We start from the raw sequence: 27,087 nt of genomic DNA, 5'->3' as shown, positions 1-27,087 counted from the left end.
GGCATCCAAATGGGCATCTACGCTAGAAATCAGCCTCTGCAGCTGTTGAGCCACTCGCTCGCCTCTTTTCGGCACCGCCTTCCCTCTTCCCAGGGTGGTGCGTGAATGGGCAACCCCTTGAGAGGGTTTTCCACACAGAGAAGATGGCAATTGCTCAGCCAAGAGAGACGAGAGCCAGGCCAGGGTGGCCAAGCACCCTTTTGCAGAGCTTCCCTGCAAGGACCCAGAGCCTCCACAACTCACCCGGTGGGACCAACCCTGCCCTCCACAGCCCGGGCACCCAAGGAAGGCCCATGTCTGAGTGAACATGATGAAGGCAGGCCTGCCAAAAGAAGCCAGGATCAGGGCCTTCCTCTCATTTGCTCCTCTAACTGTGCAGGTTAGCGGGACTACTCCAGGGAAGAGCGTTCCTGCCAGAAACCTTGCTGGGGATGTTTCCATTTCTTCCTGCCTCTCTTGGAGAGAGAAACTCTTTGAGTTTGCCTCTCAAATGTTCAGGACAGCAGAGCCAGGAGTGAAGATGCGCCTTTGGCCTTGCAGCCCGGCTTCAGGGCTTTGCGGGCGGCCTGGGCACACCTGGTACGCTGCTTCCCATCACAGCAAGTGCCACCTTCTGACCCATCAGGACCACAGCACCACCTTTCTTCCACAAGGCCTGGCCCCCCAGTTCCCCTGGCTTCATCTCCTGCCCGGGCTGGCCGTCAGGAGACGTGGCAACCTGGCTGATGGCAAGAGTGTGTCCCTAATTCCAGTTCTGGGGGAAAGGTCATCTCGGGCCAGCCACGCCACTGCCCAATGACCCAGCTACTTCTGGGTGGGCCGTGGGCTCGGCGCCTGCAGAATTTACTGACAAAAGCGGGGGGGGGGGGGGAGTGGTGGGCTGAAGATGCAAATCTGAGTGGGGTGGATCTGAGCTTCCCAAAGCTGCTGCCTTTGCTCAGCAGACTTAACCTGGCTACTGAATCAACTCATCTTCTGGAGCCTCATGCGACACTCACAAGCTAAGGATACAGGCTGGGTTCGCACAATGCTCTGAGACACAAAACCCAACCACGAAGTCCACGCTAACCAAGCACAGCAGACTGTGCAAAGGAGCACCAAAGTCTTTCCCTGACGTGGCTGAGCTTGCGTTATGAACATGGGTCACCGGCCTGGCAGTTCCCTGGCAGAAGCCCTGGGCCACAAAGAGAAGCGCAGCCCCCAGCCCAAAGAGACCTCCCTGGGGTGACGTCGGTGGGGGGAGCTGTCCTGCTCCTGCAACCACCTTCTTCCTCTCCTCTCTCTCTACCATCTCAGCTGCCCACTCTTGACTTTCCCTGGGACTGAAAAGCCCCCAGCAGCTCATCCATGTGCCCTCCAGATGTGCCAAAAGACGAGGGTGATGGGTGCTGCAGAACAAAACATCTGGAGGATTCCAAGGGGAGAAGCATGGCTCCAAATGATGCCTTTTACCAATCAACTTTTGTCCCTCTTCAAACGGAATTTAAGATGCCATCCTCTGCCGCCCTTTTGCTTATAGCGTTCCAGCTCTGCAACCTTAAAATTCCAGAGGCAGAAGGGACCCTGGAGGTCAGCTAGCTGTAGTTTGGAAAAATGAAACTGGCCTGATGTTATGAACAGAAAGGCACCCTTGGCCGTTCTGAGCTGCTGGCTCTCCTTTGGCAGACTCCTGGCCCCATCCTCGGCTGACACCCAGCCTTCCACAGAACTTCAGAAGCCATTAAAGAAGCACATCTGAGTGCTAACGTCAGAATAACATCTTACACGAAAATCAGATCTTGCAAGGCTTAGTGAGAGAAAGCACCCACCACTGCAGCAGTAACACACAAACCCAGAGTTTGCTTCCCCCCTCCCCCCCTCTGGATTGGCTGCCAGCCTCTTGTTCCATGCAGCTCCCTGTCAGCCATTTTTCATTGGGACCCTAGGCTGGGCAGAACCCTGCCAACCTACTCCTGGCAGACTCACAAGCTGAGACTTGGCCACCCTAGACAGGGTGAGGCTCTCTTACACATTTCCTTTGCCAAGTTCACACCACAAACTTCAAGTCCAATGAAGACCTCACAGGTCCGTTTATTTGCACAACCTGTAAAAACTGGTGAGTGATCATCCCGGGCAATTTTCTGTGGCTCAGCACAGCGTGTCGTGTGAGCCTAACCTGGCTGACCGTGGGTCAACGTATTGCACAAGCCCAGGAAACAGGCTACTTCTTGGTTGAGTGCAACTGTTGCCACAGATGCAGAGCAGCAGGAACGCTTGCTTCAATTGCACCAGCTCCCAAATGAGGCTCCCAGTGTGTCAGGATCGCACAGGGAGGCCAGGTTGGCATAAAACGCTGAGCTTTGTGGATAGAAGAGGCCAACTGGGACTGCGGTTGACCATGCACCATTTGGTGGGAGTAAACATAAAGCGCAGAATGCAAGGTGCCCATCAGGGATGGTGCTGCCCGTTCCTGATTTCTCAATTCTAGGGGCGCAGACACACCTCCAAATCGACTAGCTAACACCCTGCGCCAAAATCAAGATACAGATTGCAAGCTAAATATAGGATGCTGTGTTATGATATAGTAAGGAAATACGATGGGCACCCTCCCCAAACAAATTTCATCCTGTCCATTAAAAAAAACCCAAACGACGTAAGATATTCCCAGACTGTCAAAACACCGAGACTGTCCCGGTTCCACTCTCATCGCCTCACCTTCTCTAGCCACAGCTGGCCAGTGAAAGCTAAGCCACCCAAGAAGTTGGGCCCTCGCATCACCCTGGCTGAAAAGCCAACACGCCTCATTATAAGCTGGGGACCGCAGGGGATGAGCGAATTAGCGAGGCGGCTCCATTATTCACATCCCATTATTAATATCCCTTCCCCTATTCTTTTCTTTTCTGCTTTAGTTTTGCTTTTATACTTTTTACATGGTTTTAGGTAATGATTGTTTATATATTTATTGCTTTAGCAGATTGCTGTATGCCACCCAGGGTCTCTTTTGTGAGATGGGCAGCTATATTCTGTAAATTAGATGGAGAGAGAGAAAGGGAGGGATGGGCGGGCTAGGGAAAAAGAAGCATATATTTTAGCTAAAATAAATGGGCCCTGGGTCAGCCACCCACTCCCTCCCCATCGCGGGCTGCGAGACGAGACGGGGGTGTCTCTCCCAGCCTTCCCCGGCTCAGGAGCAGGTCCCTTCCTTAGGCTGGAGGGCTTCTGCTGCCAGGGCTTGAGAGGCAACATGTGCAGTTCTCACATTCATCCCACAGCAGAGTGGAATGGCTGAAGCTGAAGCAAGCACAGCGTCCACCAGCAGCAGCCACACCATGGGCAGCGGAGGGGAGCTGGGCCTGCAGACAGCAGCACCAGCCGAGGCTTCAAGCGCAGGAGGAATCTGCAGTGGGAATGCCAGGCAGGCCGAGCCCCATCCTGGTTGGCTTCTAACCAAGAGAAAGAATTAGCCCAGCCCTTCTCGCAAAGGGTATCTCCCTTCACCCCCAGTGTGACTCTTTGGGCAAAGGGAGACACCTTTTTCCACTTCCGTACCAGAACCAATAATCTGGCTAGCAAAAACTGAGCCACGAGGCCCGTGACAATGCCACCATTTGGAAATGGCCATGGTAAGATGCGCTTTTGAAAAAAGGCTACCTGCTCTGCATGACTAGCCGTCCTCCTGAAGAATCCGCCCTCACGCCTTGTAAACCGTGGCAAGCGAGGACTGCTTTCTCTCCGTTCCATTGACTGGCCTAGATCTCCTTTTGCATCGCTGCAACTTACACCTTTGGGTTTGAAAATCAGGGACAGAGATTAAGGATGAATCAAAATGATTCTCCTGGATGTAAACTCAAGGAAGAGTTGCTTCACCTGAAATTCCTTATGTGCTCAGTCAGTAAGGGTTTCCTTATTCACAGCAGAAACCTAACCAAATTCAGGCAGGGATGATTGCCTTATATGCAGCACATCACACAGCAGGGTAAGCTAAAATACTTAGAATGTGGTTTCTGAAGGGAAGATCATCCTCATCCAAAGAGAAAGAAGTAATCATGTTCAAAGTATAAAAATATTCAAGCAGCAACTAGTGACTGGGGGGAAAAGGTGGGGGGTGGGAGAGAAAGAGCTACAAAAATACCTTTTTTAAAAAACCTTTTTTTCAAAAATCTTTTACAACCATTTATGTCCTTTCTTCCTTTCTAATTCTGTAAAGTTCTTTTTCTTTTTTTGTATTCAGTCATTAAAAGATTTCTTGGGGGGGGGGGGAGTTTCCTGATGCTCGAGAGCAATGCAGGATCATTCAAGTGCCTTCCAGAAACTCCTGGGCAGGAGAAGAAGGTGAGGCTGGCCATCTGCAACTGGCAGGGAGGAGGCAGACATCAAACTGGCAGCCGCTGAGGGGTGCAGCCTTTTCTAAAACTGTCCAAACTGGGGGGCCCCCTCAGACCAAGCACTTTCCTACCTTGGCTGACCTGGGGCTGGACCGCAGCAAAGCCACGACTCCTTTCACAACCGGAAGATGCTCATGGGCCATCTAGGTCCTCTCTGGTGCAGAACATTTCCTGGCCTTGCATCCACTAGAAGCCTCCCTCCAGCTTCTGCTTAAGAGGTATGATGGAAGAGGCCAACTGCTTTCCAGCAGAGAACCCAGGGGCATCCAGTGCCAGGCTTCCTTTAAACCAACTGAGACTGGCTTATGTTAAGCTTGGTCCCTGGAATGCTGGTCCCCTAAGCCCAGGAACAGAGGAGTTGGGCAATTCCAGCACCGCTGTCCATTGTTTTACTTCTCCATAAATCTTTCCAAACACGCTCATCTGAACTCCTGCCCTCAGGCCTGTTTCCAGCCATGGAAATGGCAGCAGCAAAAGCAGTAATCCACGTTGCCTGCCCAAGCCTCATCTTTGCAGTCCAGTGCAATCTGCTGAGCCGTCTCATCTCCCTGCAAGATGGCACTGCAAGGTGTCATTCCCCAGGATGATAAATGTAGGCTCAAGGGCACTGTTTGAAAGTCCTGGGTTTGTGGCACCAGGCTGAAAAGCTTGCTCCTTTAGCTGACCAAGGAAATCGCTTTTGAGTACTCTCTCCTAGCGCAAAGACAAAAGTAAGAGGTTACCCTATGAAATATTAATTGGGGCTTCAGCCTGTAACAGAGCAGCCTTGGGGGTGGAACGGTGAAGCCCATTCTCCCAGTAGACCTTGCTTTCAAGGGCAAGTGCATCAAAGGCCAGTCAAAACACTGCTCCCAGCAAAGGAGAGTGCTTGGCCTCTGCAGTCCAAACTAGGTACCCCAAAGCACTCTGAAGCTCTGTGAGTGAAGAGCACCCCTGCCGAATCAGAGCAGAACTCCACATCCACTCCTGACAATGGCCAACCAGCTGCCTCCAGAAGATGACGGCAACAGTGCATCCCCAGTCTTTGTGGTTCGGGGTGTACTAGCTCTGATCCTAGAGCCCTACTGAAAGAGCAGAACAAGGACCCATGAAGGGGTTACAGGCCCACAGAGCCTAGGATTCTGCTTTCGCAAAGGCCCACAGGTGCCTCAATGGGATTATGCCCGCCAGCGGAATATTTATTTATTTATCAGATTTTTATCACTGCCCATCTCCCCTCACAATAAAAACAATTTAAAATTTGATAAAATCATAAATACTACCAATAATCAATAAATATAAAATGCAATGAAATCCAAGCCACGGCAGATCTAATTCAACCCACAAGGGGATAAATCCAGTCCCGGCAGAACCAGGGAACCAACCAGCCCCAAGAATGGGAGTATGGTCACCAAAGAGCCCTCTGGCTCCTACGGAAGGTTCTCAATTATGCTCACAGTCAGTAGCTGTTCATTGCCCAAGAACAAGGCTATCAAATTGGTGTAATTCCTTTTAAAGCCAAGTTGGAAGCCATCTCACCATCTGGTGGCAGTGAACTCCAGAGGTCAGCAATGGGCTGTGAGAAGAAGTCTTTCCTTTGATCTGTCTTGCATCTTTCAACAGTCATCTTAACTGGCTCCAGGATTATGAGGTTGGATAGGGGATCTGTCCTACTGGTATTCTTTATTGCATACACAATTTTGAGTAGGTATATCCTAAATTCTTTTTTTCCATTCAGTGTAACCTATCTCCAACCGTTTGATCTCTCTGCACCTTCTCCAGCCTCTGCAATCTCCAGAAAGGTCCACCTACATCCCCAGTATGACACCACCCACCAACATGCATAAATGTGTTATGTTAGGAAGAGTTCTGGTTTCCAGTCCTAATCAACCTTGCTTTTTTCACAGCCCTGCACCCATTTGCTTTGACCTATCTCCAAGAAATCATTTGTACCAATCAAAATGAATATTTGTAGCTCAGGGTTGAACGGCGGAGTCCTGGGTGCTCTCTGAGCCTTGTTGTTTTCTTGCAGATGTTTCATTGCCAGACTAGGCACTGAACATCTTCGCACCAAAGATGTTGTCTAGTCTGGCAATGAAATGTCTGCAAGAAAACAACAAGGCTCAGAGAGCACCCAGGACTCCACAAAACATTTGTGTGCCATCATTTCTAGCCCAGACGCCATCAACATCTCCAGGCAATTGGGATCTTTTGGTCAATGGAGCTTGCTAACATTGAGCCACCCAGGAGCTTTTTTTTCTTTTAACCACCTTAAGGAGTTTGGTGTCCTCAGCAAACTTGGCTACCTCACACCTGACCCTTAAATCCAGTTTATTTATGAACAAGTTGAAAACCACCAGTCCAATACTGACATTAGAGGGAACCTTGCATTGGGAAAACTGTCTCACATTTCCTCTTCTTCTTCTCCTTCACCATCATCTTTGTTGTCATCATCATGATCATCATGATCATCCCTTCTTCTGTTCCTGCTACACTGATCTTCCATTAATTTGCCTCCCCTTTTTTAAAAACTTACCTTCCTCACCACATCTCTAGGTAATAAATTCCATTAATTAACTACATGAGTCAAACCCTTTTCCCATCTCAGTCCACTTCCTTTCCCCTGCCCTCATCTCTGCTGGTATGTGGGGGGTCTCTCCTTCTGGGCATGGAAAACCAACCCTTGGCTGTTATTAAACATTGAGAAACCTACCCTCCGTAAAGTAGGAAACCAATGGCCATTCCAGATATTGCTGGCCTACAGTCCCCATCCTCCTGGACAGCTCTCATACAGGCTGGCCAAAGATTCCTTGATCACTGCATCTAAGAGTAAAACCCTCAACAGAGAATTGGCAGCAATCTCCACTGGTCAGCAAAGGGGAAGAGCAGTGGAAAAGTTGAGGATTGGCCAAGGAGTCTCAAGAGGAAAGAAGCCTGGAGAAGATGCATGGGAGCATGGCTGGGGTGGTCCAGAGAATGAAACTTTCTGAGCACAGAATTGCACCACACACCACACTCAAGAGAGGAAAAAGGGACTAATGCCAGACAACCTTACTGGGAAGGGAAGGGAAGGGAAGGGAAAGGAAAGGAAAGGAAAGGAAAGGAAAGGAAAGGAAAGGAAAGGAAAGGAAAGGAAAGGAAAGGAAAGGAAAGGAAAGGAAAGGAAAGGGGAAAGGAGAAAGTTCATTCCTCCTTGTTTCTTCAACATGCGTCTCAAAAGGCAGCCATAAAGTTCAATGGAATCAAAGAGCTAATTCTGGCCTTTTCCTTTCTAGCCACCGCCTACTCCAAATGCTCTGCTCCTGGAGACTCCAGAACCCCAAGTCATCACCAGCAGAGGCCCCTGTAGGCAAAACCAATCTGCGTGTGAAGAACTTCTACACCCAAAGCGAGCACAAGGTGTTGATGCCTTTGAAGAATGCCCCAAGCTTTCCTGATGAAGAAACTTGGAAAATGTGGCCCTAATCCATCTTACAGGCACCCCACCTTCTCACGGGGCAGGCAAACATTCATTCAACTTCTGGAGAAAAGCTTTGGTCAACCTGCTTGGAAAGCGAGAAGAACTATTCTGGCCAGCAGCCTTGATCTGGAGTAAACAGTCCAATTCAGGACAGAAGGAGGGGGGACTCCCTGATATTGCACACAGTTAGGACCGTCCACCCCCCAAAGCAATACTCATTATTATCAATAATAGATTTACAGCCCACTTTTCAAGATAAACCTGACAAAACCACAAAACCGCAGACTAAGAAACAGCTGGTGGAGGAGGAGGCCTTTGTGTGATGACTGCCTACTCAGCATACCACTGAAGTCGATTCATACATGATAAAGCAGAAATCTCATTAATGGAGTGTCGTGTGCAGTACAGAGGAAGAGTTGCGAATAGAAGTTCCCGCGCTTTCCCCAAGTTAAACAGCCCAATGAACTCAAACCCTGCCCCCTTCTTCGGTATGCAGCCCCCCTTTTCATGCCAGTCCGTTCAGTTCTGTGCAGATGTCTGTGACGGCTCTGCCGACTGGCCTTGGATGCCAGAGATAGTCCAAACAAGAGGCTTTCACACTCCTGGCTGGTCCCCCCTCCCACTTCCACTGACTCGCAGGTCTCAACCCGTGTTGATTCCATTCATGCATGCGAGTCGGATCAGATGTTCTGGGAGCATTTGATCTGGGAGCATGACACTTTGAAGAAGCACAATGGGGTGTGGGAGAATGTGGTTCTCACAATGATAGTTCCCAGACAAACGGGATGAGGCCCCAGCCCTCCAGTGGAAAAGTGGCAAGGAGAGAGCCCAGCTGGCACTGGCAAGCCTTGTTGGAAGTTATACAAGTGGGTGGGAACTGTAGTTCTTTGCACCCACTGCACAGAACACAGTTGGGATGATGGTGTTCTCTGAGCTTGGTCATTTTCCTGGCTCCTTGGTTATCAGGCTAGGGAACATCTTCAAAGAACCCAACAGTTCAACCCTGGGCTGCATATAAACTCTGCTATTGCAACAGAACAAGGCTCTGTGCGTGGCACGTACCCAACCTCAGTCCTTCTGGAAGTGAAACCTAGTTGGCCAACTGGCCAGACAAGCAAGGTAGTAAGAATGTCTCCTCACTTAGAGTGGCAACGAGTGCAACTTGGAAGAATAGGTTAGGGATAGATCATCATGGAGAGAATCTATCTATGTGCCGCTAGGAGTCAAAAACGACTTGACGGCACATAATCCATCATTCAAGAATGTGTCTGTGAGGGAGCATTTTGTTGAGGAGGGAGCACTAAAAGCTGCATTTGTTTCTACATATCCAGTCTTGGATAAAGACTAAGCAGCAGTAGTTGCATCATGAAGACCCTCTTTGATGCCCCTCCCAGTGCCAAGGAAAAGGGAAGGAAGATGGAGACGGGTGACACTGGCACAACCTAGTTAACCAGGAGAGCCAATATTCCTGCCTTTGGGGGCAGAACGTGGCTTGCTGCTCTCTATCTTCTCTTCCGCAACACCAGCCGGAGATACAAATTGCTCAGTCTGCCTCTATTTAGATATAAAACGCTCAGTTTCCTTCTATTTAATTATTTGTTCATTTTGTGTATTTACTGTCCTTCAACCAGAAGGAAGACAGGACAATATACTACCAAATATTGCTTGAACTAAATTAAGAGAACTAAACAACTCTTCGTAAACATCTCCCCCTCCCAAAAAAACCCCTTTCCTCCATTCGAGGAGAAGAGGAATCTTCTCTAACAAGCAAGTAATTGCTGCCTGCAGACTGAGAAGAAGACCTTGATTTATCATTCTCATTAAAAGGAGTCTAAAAAGCACAGCCTTGTGGGGGGAAAAAAAAGCCTGCTGAACCCAAATGAGCATAGGCACACTGGCAACCAAAGCATCCAATGTGATGGAGCACCCTTTCCATGTGGCATTTTCCTCTCCTAGTTCCCATTCTCTGTCTGCCTTCCGTGAGGCATTTCTGGAATCAGAAGGCCTCACAAGGGACTAGCAGCCAAAATCTAATTAAAAAGGGGACCATTACGGGCAAAGGGTGTGCATGATGAAGTGCTGAAACCACAGGGCAGAGGAATGAATAGCCCTGGAGGATAGGGATGGCAAAGCCGTTGCTCCAAGGAATTTATACCTTGACTTCTCCAAGCATTTGACGCAGCATAACGCTCTTTTGCAATGGAACAAAACTGGCCAGCCTTTCCAAGGGAACACACTGGGGCTCTCCCATAATTCCCTAGCAGAACCACCAAGCAGGCTGGGAATTCTGGGAGCAGAGGTTGATGCACCTCTAGGGCATTGGGTGGGGAAGGATGCTGAAGATTGGACAGCCTTTCCAATCTCAGAGGCCAGATCGGTGAGTTCTGCTGCTGTCGACCCAGAAGAGAGAGAAAGAGGCAAGGGCACCAGAGGGGAGGCATGGGCACACCCGGCCTATCTCCCAGCTATGGACCCCTCGCTTCTCACACTGCCCGGGGGAGGAGAGCCAGAAGGACTCCCAGCCTTTGATTCCACTGTCCTCCAAGGCACTGAAGAAAGAGACCTCACCCTGCAGCGAATTTCCATCGGTCTGCTTTGCACCGTCAGTTTCCAAAAAGAGCTTCCCATAGTCTGTTGGGACTACAATTCCCATAGATTAAGACTATACTGGCTGGGGATTCTAGGAGCTGAAGTCCCAAAACACGTAGACCAGATTAGAGAAGGCTGTTCTGTATGATGCCAAAGTATGGAAACTAAAGCTCTATGTCAGTGTTTCTTGATCTCAGCAACTTTAAGATGTGTGGACTTCAACTCCCAGAATTCCCCAGCCAGCAAGGCTGGCTGGGGAATTCTGGGAGTTGAAGTCCACACATCTTAAAGTTGCTGAGCGAGAAACACTGTCCTATCTACTTTTCTAACCACTTAAGCAGGCAGGACTATCCGATCATGGTTATTCATTCTGACCCACACTTTCTCCAGGAAAGGAAATGCCCCCGCCCTCTGTGGAGGCCTAAGCATGAACGTTCCCTGTGGTCCTCTTGCAAAGCCAAGACAAGGAAGCCAGAAGCAGCCTCATGGGAACTCTCTCTGAACTGGGCTTTTCAGTGCCACTTTGCCCAGCAGAAGTACGTATGTGCCATGCCCAAAGCAGTTTCTTTCCCCCAAGCAGTGGCCCCCATTAAAATATCCCAGAGGGAGACCCATGTGTGGGCCCTGCATTATTTAACGTATCTAAGAGACCCACATGGCCGCCCCATCTTGCAAAACACAACTGGGAGGCTCACAACGATGATTAAAGCAAAGGCAAGAGAATCGGCCACTTGACCCACCAACTCCAGGCTGTCAGTCCGTACCGTCCTCAGGCTCGGCTCCCGGGGGAAAAGCCAGCCTGTGGCGGCTGCCTGGGAGGCTCAAAGGGTGGGGGTCTGCTGGATCCTGGGGGGACAGCTGTTCCACAGGGCAGGGGAAGTGGGGTTATGGGACACAGTCACCCCACCCTTGCATCCTCTCTTGCAGGTTTTAAAGGGCCAATGGGAAGTTCTGCTTTGAGGGTTCCTAATAATTGATCTGTAGCTCGTTCTTCTGTGAATGGGCCCAGAGCATCACAGCAGTAACTCCATTAAGCCTGGCAGTACCCTAAAACAGCCCCCAAACCGCAGCCAATCCAGCACCAGAACACTGACAGGAAGCCACACCTTACTCTTCCCCTCTGAACAAAAGGGATGCCCCTTCTGGGTGGGAAAGAGATCACGGGGGGACTAGACCTATTTCCGATCAGAAGCTCGTCCTGCCCTTTTGTGCCCGCAACAGGGTGAAATGCCCAAACTGGGGCCGAGAGGCCAACAGGCCTCTGGGCTAAAGGGGTCTGCTGCTTGTTTTTTTCCTACAGACACGGAGAAGCTTCTTCTCTAATTAAGTCACCTGGGAGAGAGCGGGCAGAGCTGCCTTCCGGTAAAAACCTTCATCTGTTAGGCAGTGGAGGCAGCTGCCAGACACGGCCGGTATGGCACTTGTGCTGGGGGGCCTGGAGGACCCTAACCCTGGAGGGCCGGGTGAACCAAGCGCCCTCGGAGGAGGGATCTGCAGCCGGATCTGAACGAGAATCTGGGGAGCAGGCGGGCTGGCGGGGAAGACTGAACAGGCAGGGAGTCTGCAAGGACAGCTTGTCCAGAATGCTGGAATCCCAAAAAGCTCAGGAATGAGTTATTTTTCCCTCCTTTCCTCCACCTCTCTAAGTTGAAGGACGTGCGGCAGGGAAAGGCCTGAAGCTCCCCAGGGGGACGAGTGCATCAAAGTGGGGATCAGGAACCCCGGCATGAGTCCGGGAGGAACGGAGATGGTGAAGAAACTGTAAAAAGCTCCGCAGAGACGTACGCATGGCTTGTAACACTGAGGCCGCTGCATACATTAGAATAAACACGTACTTATTTACTTAAAAAAGGCCGTAACAATCAACATCGCTGGAACTTAAAACACACGCGCACACACACACAGTGTGTGGCTGTCTGGAAACTCTTGTCCTTTTTCCGTCCCCCAACAGTGCTAAGAGGACCGGGTGCTTCCAACCTGTTGTAGTTCCCAGACTGGGGGTGCCGGCTCCTTTCGCCAACCCGCAGCTTTCTAGGCATGTCTGACTACAACAGGCCCATCTCCAGCCAGCATGGCTAAGGGGGTGGGTAGGAGTCACGCTCCCCCAGGCTGGAGGAGAGCTGCCACCAGCTAGCCCACCCTTAAGCCACTCATCTGTCTCACTGAATGGTCCAGAACCACCCACTTGGGCTGACCCCAGAGCAGGGGACCAAGGAGAAGACCCCAATGCTACGGCAGCCCCCTGTGGGACCATCCGAGCTTGCAGCTTCAAAGCCAGCTCTTGGTGATGGGAGCAGCCTCAGTTAAAGCTCTGTGCTCAGCCACAGTTTGGCTGAACAAAAGATTACTGAGTTCACACAGCAGGCTGAAACAAAACCAACTTAGCCCTGTGAAGGCTTCGTATGATGGGTGGGGCCAACCAGCGGAGAATCCCACAATTCTCAGTGTTTGGGGCCTGCTCTTTGGCAGTTCAGCCAACAGAGCAATTTTGTGTGAACCATGGATGCTTGCATTTGTATACTTTTTAACGTAATGCCCCTGTTCGTGAAAATGCTTCTAACCAGATTAGTAAAGACTTAAGAAATACATTTGCATAACACACTGAACTTAATGTACCTTATCCTCGGTTACTTATTTATCTGGCTGAGTATGCTGGGCAAACCCATCCCAATTCTCAGCTTACGGTAGAGCATGTTGTGTGAACCCAAAAAACTGGGCTCATGCAGGAACCAGGTTAAGCATGTTGGTGAAGTGCTTTGGTGGAATATAAGCAGGAAAGCCAAAGATCTCAGAGAGCAGGCACGGACTGAGTCAAGAGATGACTCAGATTTAGGAAGGCAAGAACGCCTGTTCCTTGGCCAGTGTTCGTTAGGGGAGGATTTCCTATGATATGCCTTTGCCTCCTTGACAGAAAGACAGTGTTTCCTGCTCAGTGTCAGAACCAAGAAAAGGGAGGGAGAATATCATTTGTACATGAGGTGGAGTTGGTAGGATTTTGTCATTGCTCCAGAGAAGTGAAGCTATTTCTTCTCACCCCGGGCCCTCTTGTCGGGAGGAATGTTCCAGTTATGTCTGTCTCCAGATCAAGACCAACGGGATGGAATGGCTGTTCCTTCTGATGCCTTCCTGACCAGAAATGGCCGGGACAGCACAGCCAACACATGCATCTATTGCAACAAAGGTCAGGTTGGCTGAAGGCAGAAACACCATACTGCACATGATGAAAATGCAGCCCAGGAGGGTAAGGAATTGGCTTGAGACCTCACCACCTGTCATGGTCTGTGGGAATGACCTTGAGAGACAGGAAGGAGGGCCACAGCCTAGACAACCGTCATGCAAAATGGGCCTCAGTCCACAGAAGGAGAGAAGAGGTGGGAAGCATCTCAGAAGGGACCCTCCCTAGTCTTCTGGAAAGTAGAAGTAAAGGAGAAGAAGAATGCTTTCAAGATTCTGTTACTATAACCTTACAACAAAGATAGTGTTAGTGCTCATGGTTGGACTACCTCAAAAGGCTGACACCACCTCACCTCACCTTGACCCCACTTATGAAGCCAAAGGCAAACCAGCAGCCTTTGGGGTGATAGGATCAGGGAGCTGGAAGGCACCTGAGACGTCATCTAGCCCAGCCTCTGCCCAGTGTAGGATTCCCTGGAGCATCTCTGCCAGGGGCTTGGCCCACATGGTGGACTTTCAGGCACATTTGGAAAAGAAAGTCTTGCTGGAGCCCTAAAGATTTCCCTGCGCGGCTACTGCACCTTTGGCCGGGAGATGCCAGCAGATGGAGTAGCGTCTACCGGCAGAATCTCACCGGGTCTGGCAGGAGACCAGGCAGGCTTTTAATGGCAGCGGCAGCAGCAGCATGACTCCACCACCACAACTCCTCTCCCCATAGGACCCCCCCTCACAGAGAGACACCTCCTTGCTCTGGTTCAGTTGAGAAAGCCTTGGCGGGGTCATTGATGCGCAGCACGAGAAAGGACTCTGCGCTCCATTCCGCTGCAGAAATCGGTTCCAAAGATGTTCCCAGGCCTAGGATGCGTCAACTCACAAGGTGAGCCTTTTGCACCACGTGCGGGCTTGGGACGTTTGCTCAGCCCCGAGCGATGCCAGTGTGCTTGGGGGTGACGGCGCAACTGGATCCTCCACCTTTTTAGCTGGGGGAGGGAAAACTTTCCTGCTCCTCTCCTCCCGCTGCACGCACCCAGCCCTTTAGGAGAGCTCAGCAGGAAGGCAACCTGATGCAAAGGCGAGCCTGCTTCGTGTGGCATTTCTCAAACAGGTCAGCCCAGTTTGTAACCAACATCCACCAGCGCCGAAAGGAAAGAGACCGGCGATCTGTGCCATTTGCTGGGAAGCACAAAGCCACCGAGGGAGGCTGAGTAGTGATGAGAAGAACCTGGCATTTTGCTACCCTGGGGCCATCCTGTGGGGGGCAGCTGCCCAGAAACCCTGGGGATTGCCTCACGCTGCAGGAGCAAAATGCCAACCTCAACCTGGACGGAAGGGCTCCAGAAGAGCCACCTGCTTAGCGTGCTTCCTGGAAGCCTTCCTCGGCTCCCCCCAATACCTCCCGTTTCCCCCTTCCCCAGTTCCGCCCCTGCTGTGTCAGCCCTGTCAACATTTTGCAGGCCCTCCCAAATTCCTTTCCAAAGAAATCTTCCTCTTTGCCAGCCAAACCAGGCAAGGCTGTCCTCTCGCTCTTGCTATCCTGCTCCTCTCAACCCCCATCCTCTGTTCAACACCCGCAGCTCCCCCGGACTGGGACTGCCACAACCCCCCCCCCCCCCAATCCCTGTCCTCAAAGGAGCCGAGTCCTCCACCTTCTGCGTCCCTGAATGGGGTTAACGAAGGAGGGCTTGCGGGCATTTCTAGGGACTTCGTTAGACCGCCCAAACGAAGAGTGTTTCTTTGGAAAGAGGGCCCTTGGCTTCTGTTTGGACAGCGCCTAGCACTCTGGGGATGCTGCAGCAAGAAATGGGGGCTGCCTTCAGCATCTCCTTGCAGCCACCCCAATTTGGCATTTGAAATCCATTTCAGAGAACATTCCAGGCCCCTTCTGTATACCGGTCTTTCTTCTGAACAGGTTCTCTGCACCCCAGGGACGCTTGTAACTTGTGATCCGGGCAGGCAAAGAGGATCCACTCTGTCTAAGTGGGAGCCAGACATCTCAGGCCGTATCTCTGCAGGGACCACGTACTGCAAAGATGGAGCAGGCAATGGTGTAAATAGCTACCCAATCATTACCTAAACTCGTTAAAGGCTCTATGATTATGGGAAGGGGGGAACAAGACCCAAAGAGGGACAGTAAAAGATGCCAGGCTGATTTCACCTTCTGCCAGGGATATAAGCCCATCTTCAGGCACACACCTGGCTACAAATGTACTCACTAGTTGATGACACCGATCACCTACATGTTCATTGTTGATTTAAGGTCTTCACCAATTCACCCTTAGACTTTATCAGTCCAAACCCAGCAGAAATCTGCTCCCTCCCAGGGGTCTTCCAGCAAAGCATTTGCTCGTTCCAGTAAGACATGCAGATATTCCAACTCAGCAGAAGCACAGATTAAACCAACCACAATTTGAATGCCTTCACAGGCCCAACTCCTGGCTTCTTCTCGCTCATCCACAATCTGGCAGATAAACAAGGCATTTGAGAATAGGAAGCCTTAAAAGGGTACGCTTGATGCTCTCCAGAATGAGGTCTCTGAAAAGCATCTCTCTGCCCCTGGCCCAGCCCCAGGTTGTCCTTCTCAAAACATCACAGTCCCCTTCCTGGTGCCAGCATAGCTCTGCTGGGATCTTGAGTGTCCATTCAGAGATGACCTAGGAAGGAAATGGATCACCTGCGATCATGGCTTTGTGGGAATTTTCACCCTCCCTTCTTTCAGCAGTTCCTTTTTAACCCTTTCTGATGCCTGTAAACCAGCCACTCTGCCTAAATAAATCTTTTCTAAAAAATCTAAATTTTTTCTACCTGCTTTTGGGAAAAACACAAAACAAACTTGTGATGTTGTAGCCTATCAACTACCGCAAACCAGCCTTTAAATAAAAACTGATACTGCCTTTTCTCTCTTTCTCTAAATACAACTATAACAGATCTGCAAAAACATTTTCCACTAAAAAATGGCCATAGTCTATTTTTGAATTCAGGGTCATCTTTGGAAAGAAGTGAGCCCATCTCTTATATCCGAACTACATGCAGAAACCTTCCTGCTTAAAATGCCATACAAACTGAAAATGCTTAAATGCAATAATGAAATAAGGACACGAAAGGTGTCAAGTATCCAGATGCAGCTTTGGACCATGTGAGCTGAGTTCAACTGCTGACGGTGTCAGAGAGCTTGCTTGTCCAAAAGGCAGAAATGATTTCCAGGCAGCCTCCCATACAAAGATGAACCAGGTCGGACCCTGCTTGGTTTTTTTCAAGAGCAGCCAAGGTCAACCTGGGTAGAGTCGCCTTCACTGAGCCCAACTTTAGGGACAGGTCCGTGTGATTTTCTTGACAGCAAGAATGGTGTCTCACTACCTTCTTCCAGATTTATGTTTGTTTGTTTGACTATTTAATCTAACCCCCGAGATTTCCTGGTAGTCTCTCATCCGAGTACTGACCAGGTCAGACCCTGCTTCATTGAAATCAGCCAAGAAAGTGCATCAGTACAAAACCAAGGGCTGTGTCTAAAAGCCAGCCGAGCGTCCTGTCGCAGGGGCAGGGACCGGGACCGGGACCCTGGTCTGTGGCCAGAGCTCAGCCAGCACCCGCAAGTCTCTCCCCAGGAGGCACGGCCAGGATGCCATTTGGTCTCTTGCTCCACGGGGAACTGCTCACAAAGTGGGGAAGACCCCCTCGGGGCCCCAGATTAATCCCAAAGTCTCCAAGTGGGAATTCAGGCCTCCCAAGCCACCAAAGAACCCTTCTGCCTACCTGAGAGCAGCCTCCATCCATGACTTCAGCCCCAGCACTGCAAGCCGGTCTGGTTGGCTGCCCGTCGGCATCCCTGTAGCATGGTCCTTCCGATCGCCTGGGGAACTCAAAACTGAGCAAAGGCCATGGGATCCCAATTCTGCAAGGACCAGCTCTCGGCACAGAGTGTTACAGGCTCTCCTTGGCCTCCGGCTCTTCCTATCGAACAGCGTCAGCCCCCTTTTCCTAACCTGTTTGGGGAATGCCTTGTTGCCTCTTCATCTTGCTCAGCCTGAGCAGCTTCTCTTCAAGGCTCAGCCCACCCCACCCCCCCGAGTCTCCTAGACTCAGAACAGGGGCCAGAGGCCTCACCACCTTCTGGGTCAGTGTCTGGGCACAGGTGCAAGAGGGCATCCAGGGCACGACTTGCCGTTTTGTGAGCTGCAGAACATCGTCACCAATGCTCAGTCCCTAAGCCCAAGGGTTCTTCAGCTGGGTTTCCTTATACAGCCTCTTGGCTGTTAAATCCTCAGAAGGTGAGGAGTTGCCATAAAGGACCCCCGAATGCAGAGGGCAGAGGGCCGGTTGGCAAGCGGGGGGGGGGGGGAGCCTGTGAGCTTGTCTCACACTTGCCAGACAGGAAAGGAGGGGCCCTCTTGAGTCCTTCTCAGGTCAGGCAGACTTTGGAGTGACCCAGAGGCAAGTCAACCATCACAGACGCTCTGGTGTCCAGGGCAGGGACGCTGAGGAAAAGGCCTTCGACAGGGAGCCTTCCTCTTTCCTGGGACTGCCCCCAGGCCGCGTCCTGCCTTCCGAGCCACCAGCCCACTGGGCTCTCATCACCGGCTGGCTCTGTGCAGCCATAGCAACTGCTGCCAGGGAAGACAGCCTAGCGTCCTCTGCGGGAACAGTTCTCGAGGCAGCCCACGTGGCCCCATTGCGTCCCCGTAACAGGAACCCATTAAGCCGCTCTTCCAGAAGATGCCTGGCCTGGCCCAAAGTCCCCCAGGGAGCTTCCAGGCCTGCGATGGACTCGAACCCGCATCTCCCCACTCCTAATCCAAAACTTGAAATAATATGCAACCCTGGTGCCATCATAAGGACTACCCACCACACCAAATGGCACAGGAGTGTGGAAAGGTCTGGGCAGCGCCAAATTACCTGCCCCAATCCACAATGGTTCTGGCTGTTTCTCCCCTGAGTCATTAAGTCCAGGGAACAATGTTTTCTCATTAATAATGCATTGTTAATGATTTAGCAGCAGAAAGAAACCCCCTCCTGCCTACACACGGCATGGCACGCACACCTGCGTGACCCTGTTGTATAAACACACCATTTAATGCCAGGGACGGCTCTTCATCAAACATGGGCCAGGGAAGAAGAAACAAGAACAGGGACGGGGGAGAGAAAGCTGCCTCCCAGCCTTCCAAGCCCCAAGGCAGAAAGCTGGTGGACCAGAGGAGAAGTTGGGGAGGTGCTCCCCAAACTCCTCCACCCCACATGAGGCTCCTCTCTCTGGCCCTGGGATCAGCATCAGAGCGCCCGGCCTTTGGCCCTCTTGACTCACGACTGTGCCAAGCGCCCAGAAACCACAGCCGGCGACAAGCAGGCAGCCTCCCTCACGGTGAGCTCTTGCCAGCAAGTTTACCCAGGGAAGGAGGAGAAGGCACGTCCTGGAAGACCTGGAGGGTGGGGCTGGGGAAGCAGGAAGCGATGGGTGAAAACCCCGGTGCCAGAGCAGAGGAGGCAGGAACCCACAGGGTGGCAACTGGCAGCGAACCCCCCGAGGCAGGCAGATCCCCACAGGCCAGGGCTCCAGCGGTCCACGAACCAACAAGGGAGAAGAGATGGAAATGCCAGCTGGCCGGCAGGAGCTGGTGGGTTCAACTCTGCTCTGCCCTTCCCGACTCAGATGTATCCAGGAGGAGCCGGCAGGGAAAGGCTGGTGAGGGCAGGATGAGCTCAGCACCCTGGTGTCACCCTGTGAGCACAGCTCTTTGGGGGTGAGGACCTAGGGCAGGGCCCCAAGAGGCCCTGGGCAGCCAGTCTGAAGAGTGGGGCAGAAGAGAGCTGTGGGTACCCAGTGAAGGGTCACAACGGGGAGGCAGGGTCTCCCCTCCTCCCCAAAAAGGAGAGAGGGCAGGCAGGGGGTGGCCAGGCAGAAGCAGCAGGGAAATGTTTGGGAGGCCGAGCCCCAGCCAGGGGAGGCGGATCACACCGGGGGAGGGGACAGCGCTGACGGATTCCTCCCAGGCAACCGGGATGGGGGCTGCAGGTTCCTTCTTCCACCCACCTCATCCCCATTTTACCTTTGTGACACCTGTGCAAGCAGAAGGGCAGCCGCACAAGCCCCACAGAGAACCCAGCGCAGAGTTGGACCCAGGCCTCCTGGACCCCACCGGGACATCTTCAGGCTCCCCAGCATGGATCGGAACGGCAGCACAGCTGGTTGTACCACCCATGGCTTCTTAGTAGAGAGGCAGCCCTGTCTGTGGGCATTGTGAATGCCGAAACAAGAAGAGGGGTGTGAAGGAGGCAACTTGCAAATAACCTCTGGCTGGTAAAACGCTCCATTCTGCCCAAACTCCCAGGGATGGCTAGCAAGAAGGTGCGGGTCTCTCTCTGCCCCATCCCTAATTTCTCCTGTGAATTTCATGCTTTTTCCCCAAAACAATTATTTATTTATTTATTTATTTATTTATTATTAATTTTTCAAGCTATAATTAAGACTCATAATGCAGAATATAAGACCAAGAGAATACAGGTCTAAAAGAGAAACAGAGAAGGCTAAAACGGTGCAGGAATAAACAGAAAAGCATATCAGCCCAGAATTTCATGCTTCTTGACAAACTTGTACATATCCTCCCCGCTTCTACTCCCCCCTCCCGTTCCCCCCCCCCCAGCAGCTCCAAGAGAAAGACCAGCTTCTACAGCCCTGCGGAAAAGGGCCAGATCTCCCCCCACCCTCTCCAGCTCCACAGTGCCAGCTTTAGCCCCTGAACCACACAACATTACCTAACCAGGTCAGGGAGGATGCAATGGCTGCAGACACACAACATATGAAGGCTTGGCTGTATGATGGTGGCTTAGCACGTTGGGTAAACCTAGTTCTCAGATTAGGCCATGGCCCAACATTGCGTGAATGCAGGAAATGAGTTAACGTGAAACAGGTTAAGCACACTGTGCCAACTCAGCCTGATTGTGGGGCAGGTGGTTCCCCACCCTGTGGAGCCAGCCCATTGCTTCAGAGCCATCAGATCCGGAGGGTGGGGGAAGGCAGCTACTGTGTCTGGGGAGGCCTTGGATACGTTCCCCTTCCTGGCTCTTTCCGAGGATAAAGAAAAGCCGCCCTCTGAAATCCATGAATGGGCAGGAGAAGCCCCTCGCCTCCAGTCCTGCCTCACGGGGGTCCTCCAAGGCTTCAGCAGAGGAGGACCTTGGGCACAGACATCACTAGCTCCGGTCAACTGAGGCCTCAGGAAGGGCGGGCGGAAGTGGCATTTTCTGACACACCAGCAAAGGCGGCTGCAAGATTCCGAATAAGCTGCGCTGCGCGAGGGGATCTGATCTTTTATGCACACGCAGAGGGCTTCTGGGCCCGGGACGACAGCCACTGCCCAGTCTGATCCGGCACGTGCCAGGAAGGCAGGTGGCCTCACACGTCACCTGCCTCCCATCTTGCCTCCTGGGCCACCCTCCTCCTAGGGTGACCTGCCTGCTGTACTCTCTGCGGCCCACCCTCCCCGAAGAAAGAGCTCCACTTCCATTTAATGCTCCTGCCTCCCCCTCAAGCACCCCGGGAAGTTTGTGGAGTGCCTCTGCCTGGGCCTCCCGGGAAGGGGCCAGTCTATGGAGCCACCAGCTTCTGGGTACAACTCGCCCCTACAACTCGCCACTGAGTGGAGCTCCTACCACTGAACCTTCTAGAACTCCTCAGGGTGGGGAACAGCAGCCCCCCCCCTGCTCTGAGATTCTTCCCGGAGGCCCGGGCCAGTCAGAGGAGTCCAGACCCAGCTCCAGCTCTGCAGCTGAGATGGTACAAGTCCAAGGGGATGGAGATGCAGAGGCACAATACGGACCGGAACATTCCTGCTTTTTAAGGCTCTGAAAGCCTGCCCAGGATGTTCCCTCAGAGGAGGAAAACGTTTCCTAAAAGCTGCCTCTGTGCCCGCGAGAAACCAGGCCAGGCACAGGGTCCAACCCCGGTCTCTGGCGGGTGCAGCTGGCACGCAACTCCCCTGGGATGACCTGAGCAGCCAGTCTGCATCTGGAAGTCCTGTGGGGGGATGGAACCGCCCCACGGGAGAAGGTCTCACTGTGGAAGAGCAGCAGGGGGAGGGGAGGGGGGAGGCTTGGCCTGGGACTGACACAGGACCCGCAGCTGAGCAGGAAGGGGGCACTGGCTGCCATCACTCGTGCCGCAGAAGGAACTCTGCGGCCCAGACAAGCTTTGAAACGTTACGAATGGATGTGACAAGGACGAAAGTTCTTGTGGATAGGCGACCTGAGCCGGGAGAGGCTTCCAGACTGCAGAGAGAAGGACAGCCAGGGAACTGGAGGCTGCAACTGAGCTGGCAGGATCAAATCCCTCTAAACCTATCATCACAGTCACCATCATCACCATCATCATCGTCATCACAGAAAATCTTTTTAAAGGCTTGGATCTCTGTGCATGACAAGTTGCTCGGACGTCCAAAAGAGACCGCCCTGCTAGGTCCTGGGCAGGCACGGCCCCTGCTCTATGCCATGCAGGGTTTCACTAAATTCCTGCTCTGTCTAGTGCTAGTCCACAAGGCTGCAGAGAGACACCGGAGGGTATGTACAGAGGAGGGTGACCAAAATGATCAGCGGGTTCAAATGCTTTCCTAATGAGAAAAGGCTGTACCATTTGGGATGTTTTGTGGGGCGGGGGGGGGGGCAGTCAAGGTGTATAAAATCATGGGCACAAGGAGGAAGCTTTCTCAAACACTGGGGTGGGGGGATCCAGGGAAGCAGGCTGGAAGGAGGCTTAGAGAGGTATCCAGGCAGTCACCTTCGATGGTGCTGGGTTACCTTCAAGCCGGGGGCACCAGGACACCCAGTCCCAGCGGCAGGGGAGGAACAGCAGGAGTGGGGGAGGTCTGCGTCTCCCACTTGCCAGCAGCCCAGAGGTGCCAGGAGGCAAGCCGGCCTCGGAGGGCTGTTGTTGTGCGAAGAAGGCGGGACAACGAACGGCCTAACCGGGTGGCGCGTAGACAGCAGGACGACCGATCTCCCACCACTACCCAAACCAGCATCGCTCTCCCCTTCCTCCCCAAAGCCAGGAGGGCTTGCAGCCACGGACCCAGAGGAGGGCGGCTCCTTTGGGGCTCAGCGCTGTCCGCGGCGGGCCTGCTTGCCCCAGCCTGGCCCTGGAGGCTCCGGCCAGGGGCGCCCAAGCTTCCTCCCACGGAAACAATCTCTTGCCCCCCGCCCTTTTCCCCAGCGAAGCCCACAGCCCGCCCGAAAGAGCTCTGCGCGGCTCCCGAGCCCAGCGCTGGCAGCCGAGCCGGCATCGGGGCCAAAGCTCTCGGCTCAGGCGGCCTGCGACGGCCGAGCTGCCGGGTCCGCGAGGCTGGAGTCCTGCCCGGGCGGCCTCGCCTTCCCCCCTCCCCCGCTTCCTCCCCCAGTCCAGGGACCTCCCAGCCGGAATCGTGACGGTGCAGATCGCGGGCTATTATTATGCCGGAACAACTCCCACCTCCCCGCTCAACGGTGCAGCCGGCAGCACCGCTCCGCCGCGGGACACGCCGGGCGGCCTCTCCGGGAAGACGGCCGAGCCTCCGTGTCCCCGGAAAACCTCCGCGCCGCGGCGGCGGGGAAAACACGCACCTCCCCGGGCCCGCGCTCGGCCTCGGGCACCTTTCGCCGCCCCGGGCCCCCCGGGGGGAGGAGCGGCCTTCCCCCCAGGAAATCGCGCCACGTCCACATGGCACGAAGCCGAAGCCGCTGAGCCGAACCCCGCGGGAAAGGTGCGCCGGCTCCGCAGGCAGGGCCGCCCCGGGCCAGAAAGGGGGGGGCGGGGGTTGAAGCGGAGTCACGTCCACCCAGAGCCCCTCCGGATTGGCTGATTGAAGATGCCACTCACGTCCGGCAGGAATTCCCGCTCGGAGTTCAGGCACGGCGAGCCCGGCGGAATCGCCCATCGCGCCCGGGGGCGCCGGCTGGCCGCCCTCCCGACCCGCGCTGCGAGGGGGCAGGGGACGGGGCCGCGTAGTCCCCGAGCAACGGTTCCAGGGCTCCGCGGCTCCACCAGCGCGGGCTCGGCCGCACGAGACGCTCCGCGCTCCCTTCCGCCGCCCGGCGCCGCATGCAGCGGCGGCGGCGCGGGCTACCGGGGACGCGGATGCCCTGCGCCTGCCGAGCCGCCGCGCAGCTCCAGGCAGCGGGCAGGGGCCTAACGCGGCTGGGCCTCTTCCTCCTCCGGCGCAGCTGCGGGGGCGAGGCGAGGGCGAGCCGGGCGCCGCCGCTGCAACGGCGAGGGACCGGGCCTCGACGGGCTGGGCTGGGCTCGCTGCTGCGGCAGTCCTCCCGCGCCTACCTTTGCTTTCCATGGCGGGGCGCCGGGAAGTTGCCGCGAACTTTCAGGGTCGGTCCTGCTGGGCGGTCCCGGGTCGAGCGCCCTGCTCCGGGGCTGGCGGCGGCGGCGGCGGCGGCGCCTCGCTCCTGGGCGCGACGGACGCGGGCTCTGCTCCCGGCTCCCGGCGGCTGCAAGCGAAGCACCAAGACCGGGCATGAGAAGCGGCGCCCGCAAGGCTAGGGAGGGGGAAGGGGCGGGGGCGGCGCGCCACGAGCTGCGCCACGGGGGCGGGGCCAGAGCGGGGGGCGGGATTACCTGCGGAAGGCGGGGCCGAGCGCGGAGGAGCTGTCCGCTGCCGCCGGTTCTGCAGGTAGGACTGGACGCGCAGCCCCCCCGCCCGCCTCTCAACGGCGCGCGGCAGCTTCGCTGGGGAGGCTCCAGAGCGCATGCGCCGCCGTCGCCGCCCTGCCCTCGCCCCCGCCAGCAGCCTCTCGTGGGAGCCCCGCCGCCAGGCGGCCCCGAAGCGCGGGGACCGTCCGCCTTCCCCGCCCGCTGCGGCCCGGGGACCACGCCGGCCGGGGGCTGCGCCAAAGCGCGCTCCGCCGCGGAAGGAGTGGGGCAGCCGGGCGCCTGGGCGCACGCCCAACTTAGGCCGCCGCAGGGCCCGGAGGATCGCGGCAGCGCGTGCGCGGCTCGCGCGCTCCCGCAGGGCAGCAGCCGGCCTGGGGGAGCGCGTGGCCCGGTTGGCCGCCGCTGCTTGCTCCGCCGGGCTTGCGGGAGGGCGAGGGGGAGCCCCGCAGGCCTTCCCGGGGGGCTGCCGGGGCGGCGATCCTTCGTTCGCGCGGGCCTCTTGCGCAGAGGGACCGACGCGGGGGCGGACAGGGAGGGAGGAAGCGCCGGCGAGGCGGCTGTGGCCGTCCGCCGTTTTCTGCCCAGCCGCTCTCCCACCTGGCCCGGCACGGCAGAATATTGCTAAAGCGGGGCCTGCGAGCCCCCTTCCTCTCTCTCCACATGCCCCAACACCTCTAGCTGCCCTGGGAAGGCCAAGGCCGCGTTCACACGACCGCTTTCAGTCTGGATGGTTTTCTTGAGGCACCAACTGCGGTTGATGCCTTGAGGCAACCCCCTTCGTCCGTTGCGCCTCTGAAGCGTGCGCAAGGCGCCTTAGATCTGCCAGACGAGGGTTGTGCTGCGAGGCGGCTTGAATCCCTTGACTCAGACCCTGCGTGGCCCTGAGGCTGGCCTTGCCAAACCCCTCCCACTCTGGTGAAGCCCTGGAGAGGTGTGGGGGGAGGCTGCCCCCCCCAAACGGAGCTTCCTCGGAGCCTGCTTTCGGGGAGGGGGGGGCGGCGCCTGGAGGTCACCCATCCTTCTGTTGAGATCTAGTCCCTGCCTGCGTGTGTATCGGGTTAGGCCTCTGTCAGAGGTTTTGTGTTCACTTCCTTGCCTTGCACAAGCGGTGAGGTGATGTCAGCAATACTTGGCCATCTTGATGGACCTTTCCAGACAGTGAGCCTGTGCTGTGCGATGGTAGTTGGGAGGATTGACAGGCCCAGGAGGCTAGGAAGGGGGTGCAGGAGAGGGAGAGACCCACCTCTGGGGCCCCAGGCATCCCAGGCTGAAGGACCTCTCCCTTTGCCTCAGTGGGTGCATAACACACCCTCCCCCTGAAACCTCATGCAGCCCATTGCAGGCAAGTCATTAATGCACTTCGTCCTGGTTTTAAGCACTGCATAGGCCGTGTTTTTGCACAGACGCATTTTGGAGACTTGCCTCCAAGTGTATGTTGAGTGAGAGCCATTTTTCTCACTTTCCCCCCTAAAGTTGCCACTAAAATGTTAAGAAGTGACTGTGACAAGGTGCACACCCCACAGAGATATTTGTCACCCTGCTGAAATTGGATGCAAGGGTCTGTTGAAGTAATACGGACCGTGATTCCTGAGTCTGCACCTGGGTGCTCTTTCTTGGGTCCAAAACTGTTCTGCAAGGGAAAAAAGATATGCCTCAATTTGTTCCTTTATGGACCCCAAAATACAGTATTGTCTAAGGATTGTCTAATATCCCTGAGTTTCTGACAGAACTTTATTTAGTAAGAGAAAGAATGGGTTAGTTCAAAGGAAGAAAAAAAAATCATGGAAAAGGTTAAAATTTGTGTAACTTAGCCATTGTACTGGATCTTTCTGAAATTTGCCCAGGCTTGTTTGGAGTTTATACGGAAGAGAATAGCGACAGACACCCCCCTAGCCTTCTGCAGGTACTTTCAGCCATATTTAATTATGAACTGCAATGAACGTGAATGGCAAAAGATGAGAAAATCAGCCAGAGTCAGCCGTAATGACATTTGCTTGGCTGGAGAATTCTGGGATTTGAAGTCCGCACATCATAAAGTTGCCTAAACACTTGATTTAGCTTGTCTGAATCTCGCTGATGCAGTTCATTCAGTAAATCATGGTTAAGCGAACCATAACGGAGAGTAGTGAGTAAGTCCGGTTGTTCAGCCAGCCTGATCAAGGCGGATGAGTTCTGGGAGATCACCTTCCTGCTTCTGAAGTTTCTTGCAGGGAACCAGCACCCAGCACAAATCATCCACATTGGGCAATTCTCGAGAAATTGGCTGCAGAGTAAAAATATACATTTTATGGCCCCACGGAGGACGATCAGTCCTAATCAATTTAAGGTCAAGTTTCTGCAAAAAAGGAGATTAGTTGAGTCTCCTCCTCCTAAGCACTTTTGGGCTGTCAGGAAGGCCCAGAGTGAATCCGACCGGGCACGAGTGAGAGCCCCCGTTTGCTCCTACATCGTGGCGATAAAGGCAATGGTCTCAGCCTCTTTGAGGGAGGCGGTGGTCCTGCTGGCCTTAAAGGGGCTGGGGGTATGCCCCCCCCCAAGACATCATCACTGGATCCCTCATTTTGGACAGTTACGGCCCAGGCTCCAATCTTCTCCTTTGGGGGAAGGTGGTTGAGAAGGCGGTTGGGTGGCAGTTGCAGAGGGAACGGATGATCTGGGCCCGTCTTTTCTGTACAGACTGGGGGACAGTTTGGGGATAGTGCTGGCCATGCTGGTTGATGCCTTTGGCAGAGCCAGGACAGGGGTGGCGCATCCATCCTTGTGCTCCTTGATCCCTCGGTGGCTGTTGATGCCACTGACCACACTCTCCTTCTGGGCAGCTACAGGGGTTGGCGTGGGAGGGGCGCGCCTCCTTCCTCCGTGGTCAGGTCCAGTCAGTGATGACAAGGGAGGAGAGACTGTGC

The 27,087-nt window shown here is 54.2% G+C and overlaps 1 protein-coding gene across 1 annotated transcript in view; it reads right to left on the bottom strand.

Annotated features, from left to right (window-relative positions):
• FGF12 (fibroblast growth factor 12) overlaps nucleotides 1-24,051 on the bottom strand; it is a 167,088-nt gene extending 143,037 nt beyond the window's left edge. The window contains exon 1 of the mRNA XM_063307855.1: nucleotides 23,855-24,051. Within this exon, the coding sequence (XP_063163925.1) occupies nucleotides 23,855-23,867 (13 nt within the window). The 5' untranslated portion in view covers nucleotides 23,868-24,051. The remainder of the gene's footprint in view (nucleotides 1-23,854) is intronic.
• Nucleotides 24,052-27,087: the final 3,036 nt, after the last annotated feature.

The sequence above is a fragment of the Candoia aspera genome, chromosome 6, assembly GCF_035149785.1.
Source record: "Candoia aspera isolate rCanAsp1 chromosome 6, rCanAsp1.hap2, whole genome shotgun sequence".
Classification (NCBI taxonomy): Eukaryota; Metazoa; Chordata; class Lepidosauria; order Squamata; family Boidae; genus Candoia; species Candoia aspera.
Note: the sequence above shows the minus strand (reverse complement) of the source record. Positions and strands in the feature narration are given on the sequence as shown.